This window comes from Urocitellus parryii, chromosome 6, assembly GCF_045843805.1.
Source record: "Urocitellus parryii isolate mUroPar1 chromosome 6, mUroPar1.hap1, whole genome shotgun sequence".
In the NCBI taxonomy this organism is placed as follows: domain Eukaryota; kingdom Metazoa; phylum Chordata; class Mammalia; order Rodentia; family Sciuridae; genus Urocitellus; species Urocitellus parryii.
In genome coordinates this window covers 122,936,566-122,962,775 of record NC_135536.1, presented here as the reverse complement: position 1 = coordinate 122,962,775, position 26,210 = coordinate 122,936,566, and the positions used below count along the sequence as shown (strand labels likewise).

The window sequence follows — 26,210 nt, the reverse complement described above, 5'->3', positions numbered from 1 at the left end:
GGGAGGGAAAGGGAGTGAGAAGGGAAATTGCATGGAAATGGAAGGCGATCCTCAGGGTTATACAAAATGTCATATAAGAGGAAAGGAGGGGCAAGACAAGATAATACAAATGGAAGAAATGATTTACAGTAGAAGGGGTAGAGAGAGAAAAGTGGAGGGGAGGGGAGGGGAGGGGAGGGGGGATAGTAGACAATAGGACAGACAGCAGAATACATCAGACACTAGAAAGGCAATATGTCAATCAATGGAAGGGAAACTGATGTGATACAGCAATTTGTATACGGGGTAAAAGCGGGAGTTCATAATCCACATGAATCAACCGTGTAATATGATGTATTAAGAACTATGTAATGTTATGAACGACCAATAAATAAATAAATAAATAAATAAATAAATAAATAAATTAAATAAAAAATTAAAAAAAAAAAGATTTCATCAGAAAAAAAAATAATAATAAAATGGAAGGTTTAAGCATTAACATATCAATAATTATCTTAAATTATCTAAGTATATCAATGAAAATACAGAGATTGACAGAGTAGGTTGAAAAACAAAATAACCTAACTTTCTTCATGGTGTTCACAAGAAACTCACTTTGAGTTCAAAGACTTAGGTAGTTTGAAAGTAACATGATAGAAAAAAAACACACATACATGCAAAAAAAATTAAACAGGAGTAACTATTAATATAAATTAAATTGACTCAAAGCAAAGAAAATTATTAGAGACAAAGAAGATAATTATAAACCTGTCATGATAATGATAAACAGGTCAATTTGCCAGGAAGACATAACAATCCTAAAGGTGTATGCACCAAACCATAGAGCAACAAAATACATGCAGGGTTAGAAACTGGCAGAGATGAAAGAAAATATAAACAAATTCATGATTATAATTGGAAATTTCAACAACTCCATCTCAGTAAATAAGAGAAGAACTAGATAGAAAATTATTGAAGTTACAGAAGAACTAACCAATACTGAACAGAATTTAACTTGCATAGGTAAAACTTTCCACCCAACAACAGAATGCACTTTTTTTCCAAGTTCTCATGAAAGATTTACTAAGATGGACCATATTCTGAGTCATAAAACAAACCTCAACAAATGTAAAAGAATTGAAATCGTAGCCGGGCATGGTGGCACATGCTTTAATCCCAGAAGCTCTGGAGGCTGAGGTAGGAGGATTGTGAGTTCAAACCCAGCCTCAGCAACTTAGCAAGGTCCTAAGCAACTCAGCGAGATCCTGTTTCCAATAAAAATATTTAAAAAAGGGCTGGGGATGTAGCTGAGTGGTTAATCAACCCTGGGTTCAATTCCTGTTACCAAAAAAGAAGAGAAAGAAAAAAAGAATTGAAATAATTATCAAGTATGTTCTTTAATGAAAATGGAATAAAGCCAAAAATAATTTTGAAAAAAAACAATAGAAAATAATTTTTAAAAACAGAAAAAGTACATGCAAACACAATTTATAATCCATGGGTCAATGAAGAAGTCTCAAAGTGAACTTTAAAATGCATAGAACAAAAAGTTAATGAAAATACAAAGTATAAAAATATAAGAACTGAAACAGAACTCAGAGAGAATTTTATAGCACTAATGTAAATACCAGAAAAGAAATCATGGTTCATAGTATTGTGTTGCTTCTCCCCTGTCTTCTTTATTCCCCCATTGCCACAGATGAACAGCAGTGGTACTATGGTTTGAATGCATCCTCCCAAAGTTCATGTGTTAGAAACTTTAAGACCCAAATTCATATGCTGATGGTATCTGGAAGTGGGGCTTTGGAAGATAATGAGGATTAGGTAAGGTCATGAGGATAGGTCCCTCATGGTGACATGAGTGGCTTTATAAGATGGAAAAGAGACCTGAGCTAGCACACTTGCTCTGTCTTGCCATGTGATGCCTAGTTGTGTTATGATGCAGCAAGATAGGCTAGTGCCATGCTCTTGGTCTTCTCAGTCTCCAGAACTGTGAACCAAATAAATTTTTATTCTTTATAAATAACTCGGTCTCAGATATTTTGTTATAGCAACAGAAAATGAACAAAGACAATTGGGATAACTGATATTTTAGATTTCAAATTTTACAGAATCAACATAATCCCAAATCACACATCTGCTGACAGAATACTGTGTGACTCTTGTATAGGGGATAAATGATTTTCTCCAGGACAAGGGATAAAATAAATTCTAACAGGCACAAGTGGAGGAATGTACTGGGATATCCCATCCTGCACTTGCCCCTTAGTCCTGCACCCTAGCCTTGCTGCGTGCCCACTTAGTACTGATCCCTGTCTTTTCCCCCAGTTCTGCTCCTGTCTCCTGGAAGCAGGACTTCATAGGGCAGGACTTCATAGGTGGGAAGAACAAGGTCAGGATGTTTAATCCCCCAGCTCTTTCCTAGCCAGGCTGCAGGTGATCAGGACAACATCCTCCTGCAACACAGAGCTAGGTGGCCCTCACTAAAGGACAACTCTTGTCTTCTCCACCCCATCAAGCCCATGAAGTCATGGCCTCTGTGGTAATGGCTTCTGTTGATACCCTCTGAATAGCTCAATGCACCCCTTCTTTCCCCAAACCTCAAACTTTGAGCATGTAATTTCTTTTCTTCTGAGACCCTACCCAGAAAAAAAAATTCAAAAACAGTCACCCAGTGCTTAAGACCCAGGCTAAGATGCCTCCCAGAAAGGAAACTACTAACAAAGATGAAGCCATCAGAAAGCATTCGTCTTGTTTTCCTGTGATTTTAAAGTGCTCCATGCATGCCCCTCAAAAAACAAAATACACAATTGCATATAATTGAGACAAAAAAAATTGAATGAAAACCTGATATCCAAAAAAATATCAAGTAATCATCTCAGGAGGTCATAAAAGTTGCATTTTTTCCTATTGCCATTATCATAATTGTCTTGAAAGGATACAAATAAAAATGGACAACAATTTATTTTTATAAAAAGTCGTATCTCATAATTTAACAAAATACTAAAGAGTTCCATATTTGGAGCATGAATCCACAATCTGGACTGCCTAATTATCTTGTAAATTGTGAGAATCCAAATGGAGCTGCCTGTGTTAACTCTAACAAAATAAAGAAAGCCTGGAGGTTTTGAAGGAAAGGTTCTCCTCCACAATTGCCTGAGAATAACTATCACAAAAGATGCTGTTAAAACTATAACCTTAAACAAAGGCCTTTCCTCAAGGACCTGTGGGAACATGCTCAACCTCAGACTGGCATCACCCTAGTGGCCAAAAATCATTGTTTCAAAATAACTTACGTAATCCTCCTCCTTATTGCCTTTTTAAAAACTTCCCCTTGACTCAACCTCTTTGAATATGCCCCCAGTTTACTATGACATGCGTATTCCCATTGCAATGGCCTGCTATTCCCAAATAAGTGTCATTGCTCTTTGGAGAATCTCTCTTCTCTTTCTCTCTCTGATATTTATGCGACACTGTCAACATGTCTATACCAAATTGTAGTCACATTAATTCTATTTGCAAATCCATGATTGAGAACATAAAGAACTCATAAGTGGAAAAAATAAAATTAATATTTCTAAGAAATTAAATAAGTTTCAAAACTTTCACTATTCACTGGGTGGAGAACTGTAACAGGTGGAGGCAGTCCATGCGTGACACACTCAAGTTTGGCACATATCTTGCTAGCAGAACTGACAGCCACTGCCTTGTAGGATTGGGGCTTTTTAAAAATCTTTTAGCAGGTCCGCTGGAATTGAGCTCCAAGTCTTCAATTCCCTCTGCTGTCATTGCCATATGAGGGAACGGGAAGCTAAGGAGCAACAAATCCACTCCTATTCATGCAGGTAGAACTCAACCCTGCATTCAGTCAAGAGGAGAAGGGAAGAGGAAGACCTACAGAAGCAGGGAGCACAGGGATGAGTCAGAGACTGTGAAACAGCTCCCAGATGAGAGAGGGCATCAGAGCTAGGGATTAAGGAAGAGGAGACCACAAAATACCTGGGCAAGAGTCCCCACCCCAAGGGCTGGACCCTCCTGGTTGAGGCTGACATGGCTCAGGACAGCTCACTGGGTAAGCAACCCTGAAGAGAAGCTACAAACCCCTTCTGAAGGGTCATGTGAATTATGATATAAAAGGAGTAGCAGGACACAGCCATGTGGGTCGGCCTGCCTGGGGTATCAAGGGCACTCTGTAGGGCTGGGGACACAAGGCTCTCAGCAACTTCTGCCCAAGGAGCCACGGATTTCCTGGGAGGGACAGGACTGCTCCACTCCTTCAAGCTTGATTTATAAAAATGAAAGGATCTGATTAAATGATCCCTAACGTTCCCTCTGATGGAAATTCTATGATCCTGTGAGACCAAACATAGATCTTGCTACACAAGTCACAGAACTATGGTACAGAAAAGATGAAAACCCCACTGATTTTTTTTCCAGGCATATAATATTAGCAAATTTTGAAGTCATGAAAGAAAAACCATTCTTTTCTCTTTTATTCTGTTTTTTTTTTAACAAAGAGGGAACACCTGAGGAAAATTAAAATATATGAAATGCTTTCTTCTTATGAAGCATATAGGATTTCATAACTTTAGGAACATTAAAATGTATCAATGATTTGATTTACTCAACAAATTATCATGCTTGGAACATGACGTTTAAATGGAACTTACTCAGACCATAATTGTCAATTGACTAAATTTATATTTTGAGTGCTTTTCTTTTTCTCAAATTAAAGTATAAATGGATAAATTTGAAGAAACTTAGTACCTTAGCTGTTTCAGTTAATTTAAGAAGAAATGAAGAGATGACACCGTCAATGTTCCAGTAAATCTTACATCCCCAAACTTTCTGGTACATACCAAGCCTGGAGTTTCCAGGGCATACAGGTGCCCTCTCCTGGCAGTTGCTGTCCATCTGTGGGGAGTCTTACCCCTACATAAACAATTGCTCCTGTGAAATACCCAGGAGGAGACAGAGGGATTTCAAGTAGGAAAACCCTGGGGACATGACTCTTCACATGAAGACTAGCAAGGGCACCCCTATCCATGGCACAAGCCAGTATCCTACGGTGGAGACCCCAACCTGGCACACATTGGACTCAGAATCCTTGAATGGTTGTGAGAAATAAAGTGAGAATGTTGTGAGAAATAAATGTGAGAATATAGTGCTCATGGGCATACACATACACGCAGGTACACACACACACACACACACACACACACACACACACACACATACACACACACACAGAGACTTCCAAAAGAAGTCATCCTCTCTCCCTGTGGGTTGTGCACCCAGGGCCACCTCTTCCCAGTCAAGCTGCCCCCTCCCTGGGGATGGAGTGTCAGGAGGCTGGGGGTGGATACAATGCTGGGAGACAGTCTCTGCATGAGACTGTGAACTCAGTTATTCCACACTATGTTAGGAAAAGCCTATCTAGAAATAAAGCTGAGCAAAGCCCAGGTGTTAGGAGGGAGGGAGGAGGAAGTTCCCCAGTCCTGAAAACATTCTATGAACCCTTTATCCAGTCATATCTGGAATTAACACCCATCCATTGGACATCTAGGAGTTTCTTCCATTTATTACCAATTGCATCTACTCAACAATTATGATGATTCCTTGGTCCCCCTGAGAAATTGATGCTTCTTTTTAAGAGTACATTTAATTTAGATAACTTCTTATAAGGACATCACTGTTACTTCTCACCATCTTACTGTTTCATTCTGGTGTTCTTTCTCTTTGTACTTGAAGGCAACAGAAGCTGTACATGTGGCCATTTGCAAAAGTTTGTATCTTCCACCCTGTAGCACACCACAGCCTAGATGTGAGAATGACCTGTATCTATCGAAACACCACCCCGCCTCAGTGCTCTGAACCAGTTCTACCGCGGAACTGGCAACAACCATACCACCTGCAAGTCCAGGAAGGAATTTGGACTGAGATAAGACCACCAGACAAAGCTGGATGAGAAAAAGTGAGATTCCCCGTCCCCAGGACAGGCTTCCATCCACATGGGAGACACTGTGTGGAGGCCCCAAGCTGAGCAGTGGCACGCAACGGCAGCTAGAAGGTCAAGCCCATGCAGACTCCTGCAGGTTCTGCTCTCCCTCTCTAGCTCCCTTGTGGTGGGGAAACACCCAGGGCCCCACCCTAGGGGCAGAGCACTTGGAGATATGCCATCAGAATCCACTCATTGCCCACACAGGCCTTGTGGGGAGCTGCAGAGGCACCTCTGGCAGTGGGGCCACCACCCAGGGGGTCCCTTGGTGGTTCCTCAGAAAGAAAGGAAGATGAAGGAGAGGAATGGAGGACCACTCCAGCCAGGCAGATGCCCAGAGAGTGGCGGCAGGTCACTGGGCACCCAGTGATGTGGGGGGAAAAGTGGAGAGTGGTGAAGGCTTCCTTCTGCCTGAATCTCAAACCTCAGTAATTGGGCCACTTTCTCACTACTGATACAGGGGACCACAGAACTGCTGCTGTGCCCTCTAATGCCTGGTGTGGAGGTGCCTTCCGGTAGCCAGCCACTTCCTTCCTCTCTTGGCACTGTTAGCCCTCTTTTACTCCCTGAATGATACCTGCGGGATTCACAGATTCCCCTGCAGCATTCCCACTATGCCCATATCTGGTTATGAAGGAGCCTGGCTCAGAAAGTGTCTACAGGGAGACTGAAATGAAGATTTAAGTAATTTCTAATCTTAACCTACTCCCTAAGAGGCAATTTCTATTAGTGAGAAGAGGATCGCTGAAGAATCTGGAGATTCCCCCAAGAGCTCAGCTGCACTACCCTCCCACCTCCCCTTACACCCACGCCCCTCCAGGAGCCGGTTCAAGGGGTATAGCAGAGATGAAGAGTGTCCCTTAGAATCTTTGTGATGGTTCAGAGGTATGGAAGTCCCAGGTTCTGAGTTTAAAACTCTGGAAAAAGCTATTTGTACTTGCATTACACTGGCCCACTCTCTGATGCTTAGGTATTAATTTTTAATATTTGCAGAGCATTTCTTACATATAAGAATGTGTCTTCTCATTCTAGGAGGATTTTTTTAATGAATATTTCATGTGACAATACTTGTAAACCACTTTTCTTCCCCCCCCCACCCTATTAGAATAACATCTAGCAGAGCAATTCTTCCATATGCAAGAAATTGGTCTCAACCTTGAACAAGGGCATTTTTTAAAAAAGATAAATGCAGTTTGCTATTTGACAAGAAAACATTAAATTTAACATGATACATCCAGATATATTTAAACTTTCAACTTTTCCTGTTATTCAGCTTCAGCATGAATCCATGTCACAACTTAGGTTCAAATTTCTCTTAGACTTTGGGCCCTTGTGGGTACTTCTTATCAGAGAAGTGATTCTGGCTCATCAGGCCCATGAGAATTCTTACGATCACTCCTTCAATATCTCCCTAGACTGAGCCCCCAAGAAACCAAGCATAGGACTCTGTGCTGCAGATTCAGGCAGAGATCCTGGCCTCCAGTCACAGGCATGGTCTTTCAGAGACAGGAGGGACCCCCCACACACACACACAATGATACTAAGGTATAAAAACTTGGGAAGCTGAACCAGAAGAGATGCTTTGGATGTGATTTGAACAATGGAGGAAATGTAGTGTGGCATCTGGGATACATCCCTACCAGAAAAGGGGCAATTTCAGGGAACTCTACTGTGGAGGTCATTGAGGGAAAGAACAAGCTGAAATGGGAGGTGCTGCAAACCTCAGCTTCCAAAGAAGAAGGTAGAACACAGTCCTACCCAGGAAAACTCAGAGGATGGGCCTGATGTGGGGCAGAGACAAGGGTCAACTCAAGTAGCACTCAGCGCAGCACCTTGCTGAGCACAAGTGCTTGGTAAATGTGATTTGCAAGTCCCTTTTACTGCTAATGCCCTCCACCCACCATCCCCGGCAGCACTCCAGCACAGACTAAGAACAAGTTGCAAGGTAGAAGGACAAGGCCAGGAACCCGACTCTTGACTCCTTACACTCAGAGCGCCCTCACCACCTGCATCAGCCTATGCAGAACATCCATGGATCTGGCCAGTGGCCACCTCAACACTGCAGCATAGTGTTCGCTGATTGACTTACAGTGTTTCCTTTTAGGAATGAACAACATTGGTAACTGAGGGAAATGGCAGTGGTATAACTACTTCTCTCCCAAAGTTTCTCCCAGTAAGTGAAAAAAAAAAAAAAAGGAGGAGAAGGGAAAACTGAAATCTGCACAAAACTACACAGTTATGATTTGAATTTATCCCCCAAAATTCATGTGGTGGAAGCATAACCCCCAAGGCAATAGTGTTAGGAGGTGGGGCCTGATGGGAGGTGTTTCCACCAGGACAGCTCCACCTCAGGAATGGACAGATGCCATCGTCAAGGTAGTGTGTGTCACTTACACAAGTGAGTCAGGCCCCTACTGCCCTCTGTTGTGTGCTCTTTCACTATGCAATGCCCTTCGCCATGTTATGATGCAGCAAGAGGGCCCTCACCAGATGCTGACCAGGTGTGCTTGGACTTCCCAGCCTCCAGAACCGTAAGCCAAATGAGCTTCTGTTCATAATAAATAAACAAGTCTGTGGCATCCTGTTATAGCAACAGAAAATGCACTAAAGACCCATGCCTTCCACATAACTTGAAGATGGGGAATATCAAAAGACACAAAATATCTGTTAAGAGAAAATATCACTAAATCCCAGCCTGCTTTCTCACACTATTATCCCACTTTAGCCAGCACAAAATTTTATAGCAAATAAAAGCAGGCCAACCCAAGGAAAGACAGAGGCAGCCAGGGCCAGCAGGAAGGACTGTCAGAAGGACTAAGAGAAGGGCCACCAGTGAGGCATGTGGCATTTTATGGGACAGAAACACGGAATAAGCCCGATGGGAACATGCAGCTTTGGGGGAAGAACATGCAGTTTGGGGAACATGCAACCTTTTGATGATTGGATGGAAGAAAAGGAAGTCAAACTGGGGTGAAAGATCCTGCTGACAGAAGAGGGTGCCATGGAGCAGGAACACTTTAAAAATAAGCAAGACCAATGGCATTAACAGAAGAAAAGGGAAGTCAGACATATAAAGCTAGTGCAAAAATAATCCGGAAGTGAAATTTCACACCTATTGGCTGAGGAAATTTCTACAGCTATGAAGAAAACTGTAAGCCCACGCTTTGAAATGAAGGAAGTGTGCTCAAGCAATCATTTACAAAAACATAAAACTCATCTTAAAAGTTAGAAATTCCAATGTTGATTGAGCTCAGGAATGAATTAAAATGCAAAGTTTTCTCAGAAATGAAGAATAAATTTATAAGATGCCCAAGGGACAACAGACATAAATAAAAATATAAAAAAGGGTCATCAAATAAAGGTATCAAAACAACTGAGAGAATAGAAGAATTTAATTAATTAAATGAGTCAGAAATCCCAGAGAAGAAATAAAAGACATGCAACAAAGGAATGATACTCTTGATATATGTATAGCCTTTATCTTCAATATATGTATAGTGTTTCTAAATACAACTAAAAACCCAGAGGCATAATTAACAAGTATGATACATAAAAAAAGTTTCAAATTTTCATGACCAAAAATAATCAAACACCACACAAAGTCACAAAACCATTGACAAAAGAAGAAAATAACTACAGCATATATCACAACCAAAGAGCTAGTATTCTTAATAAATGAAGAACTCTTTAAAACAGTGCCACAAAAACTCAACAGGAAAATGGCAAATTGACATGAATGCATAATTAATCAAAAATATATAAAACTATCCTCAAACATGAAAAAAAAGATGCTCCAACCCACTCATCTTTAAAGAAATGCAAACTAAGACAACACTGAAATTTGATTTCTCACAAAACTGGCAAAATTAAAAAGTAGACATCACATTCAATTTCTATAGGAAAACAGAAACTTTCAGTAATGCCATCAAGAATATAAAGCAAATACAACTCTTGTGGAGGGAAGTTTGGCAATACTCATTAGAACAGGCATTCACCTTTTTACCCATCAGTCTGACATCCAGGAATATACCCCCTGAAAATAGACCTCCAACCACACATTGTAGCATTGTCTGTAATTATAAAAGACTGGAAACAACCTACATACCTCTATGTATACGAGGGAGGTTGGATAAACTATAACGCATTCAGTGCATGGAATACCACACAGCTATACATGGGAGGAAGAAGACTACTGTGAACTGACTTCCAAGACTTATTGTTAAGTTTTTTAAAAAGCAAAATGTGAAAGATTATTTACACCCCACTACCCTTTAAAAAAGAAAGAAATTGATACAAAAAATAAGCATTTATAGACTTATAAATTTTACATATGTAAATATATATACAGTATCTATTTATATACTTACAAGGAGGAGCTGAAAAGCTAGAAATATGGGAGAATGAGAACAGGATAGTGGACGCGAGGAAGAAGTGACACTTCTCTTCATCTACATTCCCATATGGCATTGATTCTTAGAACCATAGCAATATTTCAAATACCTCCATCTCAAAACTTCATTACAAATGAATAAGAAAATATATGGAAGGGTATGGAGAAGACAATAATTAACCTAAATCACTTTGGAAAACAGTATTTTGACAGGTTACCAGAAGGCTAAAGACAAAAAGAACTGTATACAAATATGGTGATGGAGTTAAGTCTTTCTCACACAGGCATATGGGTTAGTAGTTCTGCGACTACTTTAGATGTATGTTAGAACTAAACAAAAAGTGAATATATATTTTAATAATGAGAGTGAGACACAAGCCACGTGGTATTGGATTGGAATCCAAGGCATCAGTATCATAGTTTCCAACCTGTATGCAGACATGGATGCGGGGAGGGGGTTAGTTTATACATACACATAGGCCTAGCCATGCTTACAAAGGGAGCCTAAGTTCAGTGACACCTAAGTTACAACACGCACACACCCAACACCCAGATCTCGGCTTCTATGTGCCATTTTCCAATAAAAGGAATGAGAGTTTTTTGGAGAAGCAGTTGATTCTAGGCCAAAGGAAAGTGAAATTCAAAATGAAATCAGGAATATTTGGTAATGTCAGAAAGTGAGGAAATACTTGAAAATTGATGGGAATGTGTCAAAAGCAAACAGGAGTCAAAAGAACACTGAAGCTACTCCCAATAGCCAAAAGCAGAACAATTTGAGCAAAAAAATAAAATAAAATAAGGATACTATTGAAACACATGGAATAAAATAAAAATCCATGAGCCCTTATTGATGTAAATAAATAAGCAAATAAATAAATAAAGGGGAAGGACAGCTCTTCCTTTCACATGAACTCAGCTAACAAATGTAGGAAGAATGATACAAAATCACCATTAGGCAAATACCACCATCAGCTGTTGGTAGAAGTCAGTGCAATGTAGGTTAGTGGAAACAAATGCGTCTAGTTATTTTCCAAAACAGAGTACCCCTGACTGACTATGCTTCAGGATGGCATGTTTCAGGGCCTGTGACAACATGAAACAAAAGGATTAGGTCCCAGGAGTATTCTGGAGAATTCAGGTCCAAAACGACAGGAAAGAGGTCAGGAAATCCTCAAACTCTGGAAGGGTTCAAAGATAGGTATCAAACAGTCAGTATGAAACAAGGGGTTCAGGGCCAACTAGTCTGAAAGGGAGGGGGGCTGGGCAGGAAACCTGTGTGGAGAGATTTGTGCCCTTGTGTACAACACCTCACCCTCATCTGGGGTAACAGAAAACAGGTTGAATGTGAACAGGTTAAATCAAGCTTTTAATATTAATAAAAATTATTAGGGGGGCTAGGGAAGAATAGAAGTACTTTGGATTAGAAAGAGAGGAGTGAAAGGAGGGGAGGGAGTATGGGAGTAGGAAAGATAGGACAATCAATAGGACATTATTACCCTATGTACATATATGATCACACGACTGGTGTAACTCCACATCATGTGCAACCAGAAGAATGGGAAGTTATAACTCATTTATGTATGAAGTGTCAAAATGCACTCTACTGTCATGTGTAATTAATTAGAATTATTAAAGAAAGGAAAAAAACATTTTAAATAAAAGTCATTAATGGAAAGTGGTAACAGGAGAAACTATCTTTTAAACCCCAGCTATGAGCTCAACATGGATTAACTGTCTAATCTTACTGGTCTTTACAAGAAACATTCAAGTTTAGCACTGATAAACCTATTGTAAAGGTAAGGAAACTGAGACTTGGAGGTATCGAGGTAACTTGTCCAACTTGCCCAATGTTTCACGCCTAGGATGAGGCAAAGCTGAGATCTGAACATAGATCTCTCTGATGCTAAAGCTTGTACTCCTAAACCTTATGCTCCAATCGCCTGTTCACCTGATTGGGAAGAGCCATTCCTGAACCTGGGGATTGCCCACTGGAGTGCTCCAACCCATTCGCTTTGCCAGCATGACAGAGGTGCATCCAGCTGTGGTGAGGTCTGGAGAGAGTAATGATGCTTCGACTGGTCACCAAAAGGAGAAGCAAAGCAAGGACCTGTTCTGTAAGGGTGAGTGGGAATAAAATGGACAGGAGTACTCGGGAGTGAAGTATCAGAGTTGAAAGCATTAGGATTCCAAAATGGCTAAGAGTGCTCCTCCTTCAGAAGGGATAGCTAGAACATCTTGCCCAGGTGCTAGGACCCTGGGGTCAAGGTCCTGTCAGGATGAATGACAGGCTGCCCCTCTGCACTGTGCTGGGAGGCAAGCATGGGAACCACAGATTCATGGGAGCCTCAACTGCCACACTTCAGACTATCAAGTGGAAGAATCACTGAACTCCCCGAAACCCCACAACCGAAATAAGCTCAGTTCCCCTGTTGGTTTTTTTAGACTGATGATGTGGTATCAAGATGTAAGCCATTACAGCAGATTAACATATTCTGCCAAGGACTCAGGTCAAAATAAAGAGGTTGGAAACTAAGGCAAGGTTGTGCCCTTAGCTAAAGTTGGAAACCTTTCCTGTTGGTTTCTGCACCAAAATTGCCTCTCTCAATTAAAACCCAAACCAACATCTACTCAGAATTTTCTTTAATTATTAGAAAACAGAAACATTGCTGGGCTGGTTTTGTTGACATTAATCTAAGGCCCAAATTAAATCTTTACTTTTTCTAGTGGAACACATATTGTATCCCCTTAATTGCCAGAAAATTGTTTTAGAATCCAATATAACTAAATTTTACAAAATTATAATCTGATTTATTAAGTTGAATATAATCAATGCTATATGTATCTGCTCTGTGGAATAAGATACTAAAGAAAACAGCTAGACAAATTGTCTTGATTTAGTGCTTACAAGCAGAAAACAGCCCAGTTCTTGTCGCTATAGTATAGTAATGAATATCATGAGAAGAAACTGAGACATAATGGCCTCTCCCAGTGTCAAGGTGACTAAATCAATACACCCCCACATGGTTCCTCTAATCACTCAGGTTAGTACAGATAAAAGAAAAAAAAAAAACATTAAGAGACAATTGGAAGGCATAAAATGAGCTATAAAGAAGATACCACTAAAAATTAAAGGATTAAGTAGTCTAAAAAGTTCTACAAATAAATTAAATATCTAAGAAGATAAATATCATTTAGCTCTACTCAAAGAACCATTGTTATTCTCAAACCTGCAATTTCAGGTTCTCATGAGGTAGGATACAGGAGATCCAACATGGCGGCGGGCGCAGAGAGATCAAGTCTCTGACCTCTTCAGCTGTGCGGGCATAGGGAGTCGTAAACAGTCTAAATTCTGTTTGCTCAGGATCACTAGGCAATGCTGAGCTGACGTGGATCTGGGGCGAATAGTCTGGGCCTCTCGGAACACACACTGAGCCCGGATCAGCTGAATTCAAGCTCCCGTTCGCCTGCTTCCCGCAGACAAACAGCTGTGACTCAGCACTAATCCATCCGGCTGAAACAACTGGTCGGCCCTTCTGATCCTACAGAGGTAAATGCCAACCGAGCCTTCATAGGTAGTGGCCACAGGTTTGAAACAGGGCTTGGGAGAGCCAGTCAGGACCCACCCGTTGCATTGGTCACCCGGCAAAGGGAAACGAACTGTCGCCATTTGCAAGAGATACCACCATGGCAGAGAACTGACGTCACCAGACTGCGGCGGAGGAGATAACTTCATTGAAACCAGCGGCTACAGGTGAGTAACCCCCTAGCCTTCCCTCTCCACACATCGGGGAAACCTTAAGGGCCCCTCCCAGCTCTCCCGTGAGCGCGGTAGCCAGACAGAGGGAATCAGAAGTGGCGCGGGACCGAGGCACGGAACTCCCGGCTACCGCTCCCACCAGTGCTGACAGCTGAGGTCTCTTGCACCAGCTACCGGGGGCGTGGCTACCGGAGGGCAAGTAAAATTCGCTGAGGATTCTCAGCCCCAAGCTCTACAAACTTAGGGTCTGAGGGAATGGCAAACAGGGAGAGTGTGCCCAGTCGTTCATGAAAACAGGGCTCCCGGGAGCAGCAGACCTGGCCTGTAGCCAGTATTGTGGTGAGCGTCGCCGGTGAGAGGGGTCTGGCTAGAGGAAAAGTGGAAAAGTGACTAGACACAAGAGGAGGCCCTAGGCACTCAGGATTGGAGACTCGCAGAGTCTGGGAGGAGGAGCTGCTGCACAGTGATTGGTTCCTGTGTATTGACAGGAGAAGCTTGGCCTGGTGGGCACAGCTCCACCTACTGGAAGAGAAGTTAATCAAACTCTAAGACTGCATTTATTAGGTTTTTTTTTCTTCTTTTTTTTTTTTTGATTTGGGTTTTTTTTTCATTTTCATTTTTCTTTCTTGTTTTTTAAATTTTTTTTTAATTTTTTTCTTCTAATTTTAATTTTTATTTTTTATTATTATTATTTAAAAAAAATTTTTTTCTTTTTTTATTTCCTATTTTTTCTTCTTTTGTCTTTTCTTTTCTTTTCAATTTCCTTATTCCCCCTTCCTTGAATTCTACCTGCTTACTCTCATTCTCTTTAGTGACTTCTTCCCTTCCCTTCTAATACCTTTCCTCCCAAGCATCAAATAAATTTATAGGAGTAAACAGTAACTCAGCAGTCAAACAGAACAAGAAGTAACATGAGCAGCATGAAAAAGCAAGGAAGAAAAGGAGTACAAACAATGCAGGACAGCCTAAATATTCAGGAGGACCTAGAGTCATCAGAAAAATGGTCATATAAAGAACTCAAGGAACACCTTAGACAGATGGAATGGAACCTTAAAGAGGATATGAGACAGCAAATTCAAACAGTGAAAGAACACATTGAAAACCAATAACATAAACAGATAAAAGAAGAAGTTAAGCATCTTTATCAGGAGATAGAGATTATAAAAAAAATCAAACAATAATTCTAGAAATGAAGGAAACTATAAACCAAATTAAAAACTCAAATGAGAGTATCACTAACAGAGTGGAGCAAGTAGAAGCCAGAATGTCAGATAATGAAGACAAAATATATCATCTTGAAAAGAGTCTAGCCAACTCAAAAGGCAGGTTAAAAAACACGAGAAAAACATCCAAGAGTTATGGGATAACATAAAAAAAACAAACTTAAGAGTCATTGGGATAGAGGAAGGTATAGAGATTCAAACCAAGGGAATGAGTAACCTGCTGAATGAAATGATTACAGAAAACTTTCCAGAAATAAAAAAGGAAAAGGATATACAAATTGTAGACGCATACAGAGAAAGGAGGCAGATTACATTCAGGGATAAACCAATACGGTTAACAACAGATTTTTCATCACAGATGCTGAAAGCAAGCAGGTTATGGAACAATGTATTTCAAACACTGAAAGACAATGGATGCCAACCAAGAATTCTGTATCCAGCAAAATTAAGCTTCAGGTATGACAACAAAATAAAAATCTTTCATGATAAACAAAAGTTAAAAGAATTTGCAGCCAGAAAGCGAGCATTGCAAAGCATCTAGAGCAAAACACTACACGAGGAAGAAATGAAAAACAATAACCAAAACCATCAGTGGGAAGTGCCTCGGTAAAGACAGAGGGCGGGGGGAAAGATAAAAGATAATCATGGAGAAACAAACGAAATTTTTTAAAAAAAGGATAAATAATCAAAAATGGCTAGAAGTACAAACCATATATCAATAGTAACTCTGAATGTTAATGGTTTAAACTCTCCAATAAAGCGACATAGGCTGGTATCATGGATTTAAAAAACAAATCCAACAATATGCTGCCTCCAGGAGACACATCTGATTGGAAAAGACATACACAGGCTGAAGGTGAAAGGATGGGAAAAAAATATACCACGCACACGGTCCTCATAAGCAAGCAGGGGTGGCCATCCTCATATCGAATAAAATCGACTTCAAGACTAAGTTAATCAAAAGGGATAAGGAAGGACGTTATATACTGTTAAAAGGAACCATTCACCAACAAGACATAACAATTATCAATATTTATGCATCAAATAATGGTGCTGCAAGATTCATAAAACAAACTTTCCTCAACTTCAAGAATCAAATAGACCACAACACAATAATTATGAGTGACTTCAATACACCTCTCTCACCATTGGACAGATCCTCCAAACAAAAGTTGAATAAAGAAACTATAGAACACAATACCACAATCAATAACCTAGACTTAACTGACATATATAGAATATATCAACCATCATCGAATGGATATACTTTTTTCTTGGCAGCACATGGATCCTTCTCAAAATAGACCATATATTATGCCATAGGGCAACCCTCAGTAAATATAAAGGGGTGGAGATAATACCATGCATTTTATCTGATCATAATTGAATGAAACTGGAAATCAATGATAAAAGAAGGAAGGAAAAATCCTACATCACCTGGAAAATGAAAAATATGTTACTGAATGATCAATGGGTTACAGAAGACATAAAGGAGGAAATCAAAAAATTCTTAGAGATAAATGAAAATACAGACACAACATATCGGAATCTATGGGACACAATGAAAGCAGTTTTAAGAGGGAAATTCATCGCCTGGAGGTCATTCCTCAAAAAAAGAAAAAAACAACAAATAAATGAGCTCACACTTCATCTCAAAGCCCTAGAAAAGGAAGAGCAAAACAACAGCAAATGTAGCAGAAGGCAAGAAATAATTAAAATCAGAGCAGAAATCAATGAAATTGAAACAAAAGAAACTACTGAAAAAATTAACAAAACTAAAAGTTGGTTTTTCAAAAAATAAATAAGATCGACAGACCTTTAGCCATGCTAACGAAGAGAAAAAGAGAGAGAACTCAAATTACTAACATATGGGATGAAAAAGGCAATATCAAAACAGATGCTACAGAAATACAGAAGACAATTAGAAATTATTTTGAAAACCTATATTCCAATAAAATAGAAGATAGTGAAGACATCGATAAATTTCTTAAGTCATATGATTTGCCCAGACTGAGTCAGGAGGATACACACAATTTGAACAGACCAATATCAATGGATGAAATTGAAGAAGCAATCAAAAGACTACCAACCAAGAAAAGCCTAGGACCGGATGGGTATACAGCGGAGTTTTACAAAACCTTTAAAGAAGAATTAATACCAATACTTTCCAAGTTATTTCAGGAAATAGAAAAAGAGGGAGCTCTTCCAAATTCATTCTATGAGGCCAACATCACCCTGATTCCGAAACCAGACAAAGACACCTCGAAGAAAGAAAACTACAGACCAATATCTCTAATGAACCTAGATGCAAAAATCCTCAATAAAATTCTGGCGAATTGAATACAAAAACACATCAAAAAAATTGTGCACCATGATCAAGTAGGATTCATCCCTGGGATGCAAGGATGGTTCAATATACGGAAATCAATAAATGTTATTCACCACATCAATAGACTTAAAGATAAGAACCATATGATCATCTCGATAGACGCAGAAAAAGCATTCGACAAAGTACAGCATCCCTTTATGTTCAAAACACTAGAAAAACTAGGGATAACAGGAACTTACCTCAACATTGTAAAAGCTATCTATGCTAAGCCTCAGATTAGCATCATTCTGAATGGAGAAAAATTGAAGGCATTCCCTCTAAAATCTGGATCAAGACAGGGATGCCCTCTCTCACCACTTCTATTCAATATAGTTCTCAAAATACTGGCCAGAGCAATTAGACGAAAGAAATTAAAGGCATAAAGATAGGAAAAGAAGAGCTTAAATTATCACTATTTGCGGGTGACATGATCCTATACCGAGAAGACCCAAAAGGGTCTACAAAGAAATTACTAGAGCTAATAAATGAATTCAGCAAAGTGGCAGGATATAAAATCAAAATGCATAAATCAAAGGCATTCCTGTATATCAACAATAAATCTTCTGAAATGGAAATGAGGACAACCACCCCATTCACAATATCCTCAAAAAAATAAAATACTTAGGAATCAACCTAACAAAAGAGGTGAAAGATTTATACAATGAAAACTACAGAACCCTAAAGAGAGAAGTAGAAGAAGATCTTAGAAGATGGAAAAATATACCCTGTTCATGGATAGGCAGAACTAACATCATCAAAATGGCGATATTACCAAAAGTCCTCTATAGGTTTAATGCAATGCCAATCAAAATCCCAAAGGCATTTCTTGTACAAACAGATAAATCAATCATGAAATTCATATGGAAAAATAAAAGACCCAGAATAGCAAAAGCAATTCTGAATCAGGCGGTATATCGATACCAGATTTCAAACTATATTACAGAGCAATAGTGAAAAAAACAGCATGGTACTGGTACCAAAACAGGCGGGTGGACCAATGGTACAGAATAGAGGACACAGAGACTAATCCACAAAGTTACAACTATCTTATATTTGATAAAGGGGCTAAAAGCATGCAATGGAGGAAGGATAGCATCTTCAACAAATGGTGCTGGGAAAACTGGAAATCCATATGCACCAAAATGAATCTGAATCCCTTTCTCTCGCCATGCACAAAAGTTAACTCAAAATGGATCAAGGAGCTTGATATCAAAACAGAGATTCTGCGTCTGATAGAAGAAAAAGTTGGCTCTGATCTACATATTGTGGGGTTGGGCTCCAAATTCCTTAATAGGACACCCATAGCACAAGAGTTAAAAACAAGAATCAACAAATGGGACTTACTTAAACTAAAAAGTTTTTTCTCAGCAAGAGAAACAATAAGAGAGGTAAATAGGGAGCCTACATCCTGGGAACAAATTTTTACTCCTCACACTTCAGATAGAGCCCTAATATCCAGAGTATACAAAGAACTCAAAAAATTAGACAATAAGATAACAAATAACCCAATCAAGAAATGGGCCAAGGACCTGAACATACACTTCTCAGAGGAGGACATACAATCAATCAATAAGTACATGAAAAAATGTTCACCATCTCTAGCAGTCAGAGAAATGCAAATTAAAACCACCCTAAGATACCATCTCACTCCAGTAAGATTGGCAGCCATTATGAAGTCAAACAACAAGTGCTGGCGAGGATGTGGGGAAAAGGGTACACTTGTGCATTGCTGGTGGGACTGCAAATTGGTGCGGCCAATATGGAAAGAAGTATGGAGATTCCTCGGAAAGCTGGGAATGGAACCACCATTTGACCCAGCTATTCCCCTTCTCCAACTATTCCCCAAAGAACTTAAAAGAGCGTATTTTAGGGATACAGCTACATTGATGTTCATAGCAGTACAATTCACAATAGCTAGACTGTGGAACCAATCTAGATGCCCTTCAATATATGAATGGATAAAAAAAAATGTGGCATTTATACTCAATGGAGTATTACTCAGAACTAAAAAATGACAAAATCATGGCACTTGCAGGGAAATGGATGGCATTAGAACAGATTTTGCTAAGTGAAGCTAGCCAATCCCTAAAAAACAAATGCCAAATGTCTTCTTTGATATAAGGAGGGCAACTAAGAACAGAGCAGGGAGGAAGAGCATGAGAGGAAGATTACCATTAAACAGGGACGAGAGGTGGGAGGGAAAGGGAGAGAAAAGGGAAATTGCATGGAAATGGAAGGAGACCCTCATTGTTATACAAAATTACATACAAGAGGAAGTGAGGGGAAAGGGAAAAAAACAAGGGGGAGAAATGAATTACAGTAGATGGGGTAGAGAGAGAAGATGGGAGGGGAGAGGATGGGAGGGGGGATAGTAGAGGATAGGAAAGGCAGCAGAATACAACAGACACTAGAATGGCAATATGTAAATCAATGGAAGTGTAACTGATGTGATTCTGCAATCTGTATATGGGGTAAAAATGGAAGTTCATAACTCACTTGAATCAAATGTATGCAATATGTCAAGAGCTTTGTAATGTTTTGAACAACTAATGATAAAAAATAAATAAATAAATCATCTGGGCTCCCGTTTAGTTGGTGGAATGCCTGCCTTGTATGCACAAGGCCCTGGGTTCAGTCCCCAGCACCACAAAACAAAATAAATAAATAAAATAAAACAGCTGGGAATAAGTGAAACCTAAAAGTTGTGTGTGATATGAATAAGCATCTTATCAGGGAAATATATAAATATAAACTTTTTTAAAAAATAGAAAAATGTTGGGCTGGGGTTGTGGCTCAGTGGTAGAGCACTGGCCTGGCATGTGAGAGGCACTAGGTTCAATTCTCAGCACCACATAAAAATAAATAAAATAAAGGTCCATCAACAACTAAAAAATATTTTAAAAAATAGAAAAATGTTGACTATAAATTCCACCTTCTCAGTATTTATATCAAACATAAATTAAATAAATATACCAAATAAAAAGAAGATATTGGTGAATGGGTTTTTAAAAAATGTAATTCAACTATATGAGATTATTGCTGTCATGTTAGGTTAGATATATTGCACAAACAGTTAAAAATAAAAAACCTACAGTGGCCATAAAAATATAAAACTGAGACAAAATTGTTTCTAGAAGCAAAAAACATTTCATAGTGATTCATATAAATGGAATCAACAACAATCCTTTAAGAAGATTAATCAGCATCCAGAGTTGCTAAAATAGCTGATTAAAATTTCTAGTTTTTTGACAACAATTACAATATATGAAGAGGAGGAAGATAGTAACCCATACTCTGGGGTAGAAACTGTCATTGAGGGACCCAGATATTGAACTTAGTAAAATTTCAAAACAAATTTTGAATATGCTCATAGAACTAAAGTAAATCATGCCTAAAGAATTGGAAACTAATAACAGCAGTGCATTAAACAGAGACTATCATAAAAGGATAAAGATGATTTTTAAGAGAACAGAATGGTCATTTGGGGATTGATAAATATGAATGAAATGAAAAACTAACTAAGAGATTCCCAATAACAGATTTGAGAAGATGTAAAAAGACTTACTCAGAATGAAATAGATCAATAGAAAGTAGCTAATCTGAAGAACACTGAGAAAAAAGGATGAAGAAAAATAAAATATTTTTTAAAAATGTAGGATACAATCTAGTAAATCAACATGTTTATAATGGGAGCTTCAGAGAGAAGAAATACATTTTAAGGGGAGAAAGGAAACATGAATAAAAAATTAATAACCCAAGACTATCCAAATATCCACATTTGATTAAAAATATTAGAGATCTGAAGAGCTGAAAAGAAAAAAAAATGACAAGCAGAATAAACACAAAGAGATCCACTCCTTGCTGCAACATAATCAAATTACTGAAATATGCAACGACACCTCAAAATCAGCAACAGGAAAGTTACTTGATATACACAAGGGATAAACAATATCGATAAGAGCTGGCTTCCCATAAGAAAAACTAGAGAATGCACGCAGTGGGATGATAGCTTGGACTGCCTAAAGGAAACTACCAAGAATTCTGTAGAGATCAAGCAATACAACACTTTGACAATTAAAGCAAAATAAAGACATTGGTATATAAACAAAGAGAATTTGCAGCTAGCAGACCCGCTTTGCCAGACATAATGAAAGAATCCCTCAGGGTGTCACCGTATAACAGCTTAAATCCATATAAGGCAGTAAAGAGTTCTGGAGAAGGTAAGTATTGAGGATAGATAGATAGATAGGAGATAAAGTGATATATTTTCTTCTCTTAATTGACTTAAAATACATTGCATAAAATAATGACAAAACTGTACATTAGGCATATCACATAAAGATAGGACATGGGACAATAATGACTCAAAGGGAAGGAGGACAAAATGGAAATATGGGAAAGATTTCTGTATTTTGCCAGAAGTTAGTATTAGTCCAATATAGATATATTTGTGTGTGTGTGTGTGTGTGTGTGTATGTGTGTGTGTGTGTGTGTGTGTATGTATAACTTAACCTCTGGAGCAGTTAAAAAATAATTTAAATGTATAGTTTTAAAAAAAATAACAAAGACAAGAATTAAAATAGTACACAAGATAATATGCACATAAAATAAAGAAATGAAGGAGAAAGAACTGAACAAAAAAGATATGAGACAATAAAAATATCAAAACAGCATACATTGAACCAACAATAACAATAATTTTTTTAAATCGACTTCTCATATCTTTTTTAAAAAAATGTATGATTTAGTTGTAGGTGGACACAATACCTTTATTTTGTTTTTATGTGGTGCTGAGGAGCAACCCCAGTGCCTCACACGTGCCAGGTAAGCATTCACTGAACCCCAGCCCCAACCCAAAAATAATAGTTTTATTAAATGAAATGGAGTACACATTTCCCAATAAAAAGGGAGAAATTGTCAGATTGGATTTTTAAAATGATAATCCATTCAAAGAGTAATAAAAAATGAGTGGAGATGGCTATATTAATATCAGACAAAATACACTAAGACAACATTATTACCAGAGAAAAAGAGGGACATTTGATAATGACAAAAGTTCAAATGATATAATAATTATAAAAGTCTATCACCGAACAAAAGGAAGAACATATAACTCAGCTATACTAGTTGGAGACTGCGATATCTCACTTTTAGGACAGTTACCAGGATATCAGTAATCTATAGGAGACTTCAGCAAAAATGTTAACAAGCATGACATATGGGGCATTTATAGACCATTCCAGCACACAATAGCAGAACACACATATTCTTCAAGCAGAAGAAAACAGACCAACACCATAGTGACCACACAACAAGTCTCAATAAAATTTGAAAGGATTGAAACCATGCAAAGTGTGCCCTGTGACCACAACTGAATTAAATCAAAAATCAAAAACAGAAAGAAACATGGACAAACCCTAAGATTTGGAACTTTTAAATAACCCATAAAACAAAAATAAATTACATGGAAAATTAGAAAATAATTTTTCATTTTCACTGAATGAAAATGAAAGTATAAATATATGCTAAATTTAATGCAAAAGAGCAGTGTTTGAGAGGGAATTGCCTGCAGAGTAGCATTTTTCTATGTTAGTCAACCTTTGAGTCTGAGGAAGACACAAGTTCATAAATAGTCTCAGGATTAAAATGTGTTGTGAATAATTCTACAATAAGAATTGTAACTTCAACAATGGGGTTGTAGCTCAGCTATAGAGCACTTGTCTATCATGTGCGAGGCCCTGGGTTTGGTCTTTAGCACATAAAAGTAAATAAATAAAATAAAGGTATTGTTTCCAACTATTACTAAAAAATAAAATAAATAGATAGATAGATTATATAGATAAAAACAACACATATTGTTCACTCTTTTCCATAACAACACAGAAGTATTCAAATATAACACAAACTGAACTCGGTTATCATGGTAATGTTACCCTGTAAACTTATTGTCACAAGTCATTTTTCTCCAAACCCTATTTTGAGCAAATTCTACTTTTTTTTAACATATAATAATTGTACATTTTATGGGAAATGATGAGATGATTTGATAGACCTATACCTACACAATGTGTACTGTTCAAATCAATATAGTCAGCATTTCCACCTCCTTAAACACTTCAGGTTCATTCTCCTTTATAGCAAATGAAATTAGAAGAAGTTTCCAAGCCACAAAGAGGTTGTGCAAAACACAAAAAAGAAAAGAAAAAAAAAAACAATAGCAACCTAATAATTTCAACAAAAACATTTAGATGGCTTAGGTAAAAGTTGGTTAACTTAAAATAATACAATGACAATTTTCCATAATTTTCTACATAGTAATATGTAGAAAGACTTATAGACTTAGGCTTTCATCATTTACTGAATAAAATATGAAATTTCAAAAGCAGATGATAAAAGATAACAAAAGTCTTACCTCCATCAATACGAAGAGTGCAGCAAAGAACAGAAGGGTTGCCCATTCCACTCTGTGTAGAATTATCTCAAAATCATGGATATCAGCTAAAATTAGCAGCCAGATGGCACCCAGAATAGCAATCCATCCTGAAAAATAAGAAAACGGAGATATATATGTTCAATTGTTAATAGACCAATTAATTATTCTCCCCTGATTGATCCCTTATTGAGGATAACTGATATGTGGCAGACTGCACGTATTTAAAATGAATAATTGCTATTTTGACTTAAGTGTAGATTCATGAAACCAACACTATAATAAAGACAAATGCACATACTCTTACTGCTCAAGGTTCATGCATACGCATGCTCTCTACCCCTCTAGCTCCTCCTATCACCCCCCCACACTCTCAGTAAACTATTCATCTCTTCTTTCACTATAGTTTAATTTACATTTTCTATATTTTATATAAATATAGACTCCCTATTAATCATACAGTACGTATATTTTGCTCTGTTTCTCAAAGGACAGATCATGTAGCTAGAAAATCAATAGTCAGGGTAATTATTTTAAGATTCATTGGTTTTGGTTTGTGGATCAATAGTTCATTCTTTGTCACTGTTAGTAGTACACCATGATATGGCTATGACACATCGTACCATTCACCCTTTGATGGACCTTTGCCTTGTTTCTAGTGTTGAACTATTAAAAATGAGTGTGCTATGAACAATCATATACAATTCCTTGTATATACACATGCTTTCCATTCTCTTAGGTAAATATCTTGGAATGGGATGGTTAGATCATATGAGAGGTTAATATTAAGGAGTGCTGTGTGGAATACTTATGTTTTAAGAAGTGGAAAAACTGTTCTCCAAAAGGATTCCAGTTCCTCCACATCTTCACTGAGAACTGGTCAGTCTTTCTGATTTTAGACATTCCTATGGGTGGGAGATGGATATCTTATTGTGTTTTCAAATTACATTTACCTATTGATTCATCTTTATGTGTACTTATTTGCCATCTCTATATTTTCTTTCATGAAGTTTTTGTCCAAATAGTCTACTCACTTGCTAACAGAGCCAATTGCGAAACCCAAAATAAACAAAAGAAAAGAAATAACAAAGACTGAAACATGAATCAATGAAATAGAAAACGAAAATATTGGTGATACCAAAATCTGGTTGTTGTTGTTTTTTTAATAAATAACACTAATAAACTTAACCAATCTGAATAGGTTAAAAAGCAAGAAGACAAAATTGCTGATGTCAAGAATAAGATTGATATCATGACTATAGTTTCTGTAGATACAAAAAGGTATTCATTTTCTTCAACTGCCATAACACTCAAACATGGTAGCTTAACACAGCATCTATTTATTATATCACAGTTTTCATAGGCTATAAGTACAGTGGGTTTATAGCAGGGTGTGAATGTGTTCTGTCTCTGCCCCTGAAATATCTTAATTTTGTAGCTTAATTTTGTTCTACCTGAAACCTTGTGGCATTTTACAAAGGATCCTTTGAACATGTTCCTGCCTCCAGACATTTTGCAGATGCTTTTTACCAAAAGCAAAGTGTCCTGATGAAACCACTACCTACAGATAAGATGAACCATCACGTATGTCTCATAAAGCCAAAGCCAAGATGTTGGCTGCATTCCTTTCTAGAGACTATGGAAGAGAATTGTTTCCTTGCTTATTCGGGCTGTTGTTATAATTCAATTCCTCAAAGCTATAAGAATGAGGTCCCTACTGCCTTACTGGCTATCATCCAAGAGCTGTTCTCAGCTTCCAGAGGTCACCTACATTTCCTGGCTCCATCTTCCAAGCAATGGTGAGTCAAGACCCCCCCACACTTCAGATCTTTTCTGCCTCTTCTGACACATCTCCCCCACTGACCCTTCTTCCATTTTCCTCTTCCATTTTTAAGGGTCCATATGATTATATTAGGCCTGTTTAAGCAATCCAGGAATATCTACCTCTATTAAGGCTTATAACATTAATTTTACTTACAAAGTCCCTTTGACATGTAACAAATATACCCAGGCATCAACACCAGAAATTAGAGTGTAGACACCTTTCAAGTAGGGACTGTAGGTA

General features: G+C 38.1%; 1 protein-coding gene across 1 annotated transcript in view; it reads right to left on the bottom strand.

The window, feature by feature from the left end:
• The window catches only part of Oca2 (OCA2 melanosomal transmembrane protein), a 364,563-nt gene that overhangs the window by 129,772 nt on the left and 208,581 nt on the right, over positions 1-26,210 (bottom strand). Inside the window, exon 18 of the mRNA XM_077799930.1 lies at positions 24,128-24,255. Coding sequence (XP_077656056.1) covers positions 24,128-24,255 — 128 coding nt within the window. The remainder of the gene's footprint in view (positions 1-24,127; positions 24,256-26,210) is intronic.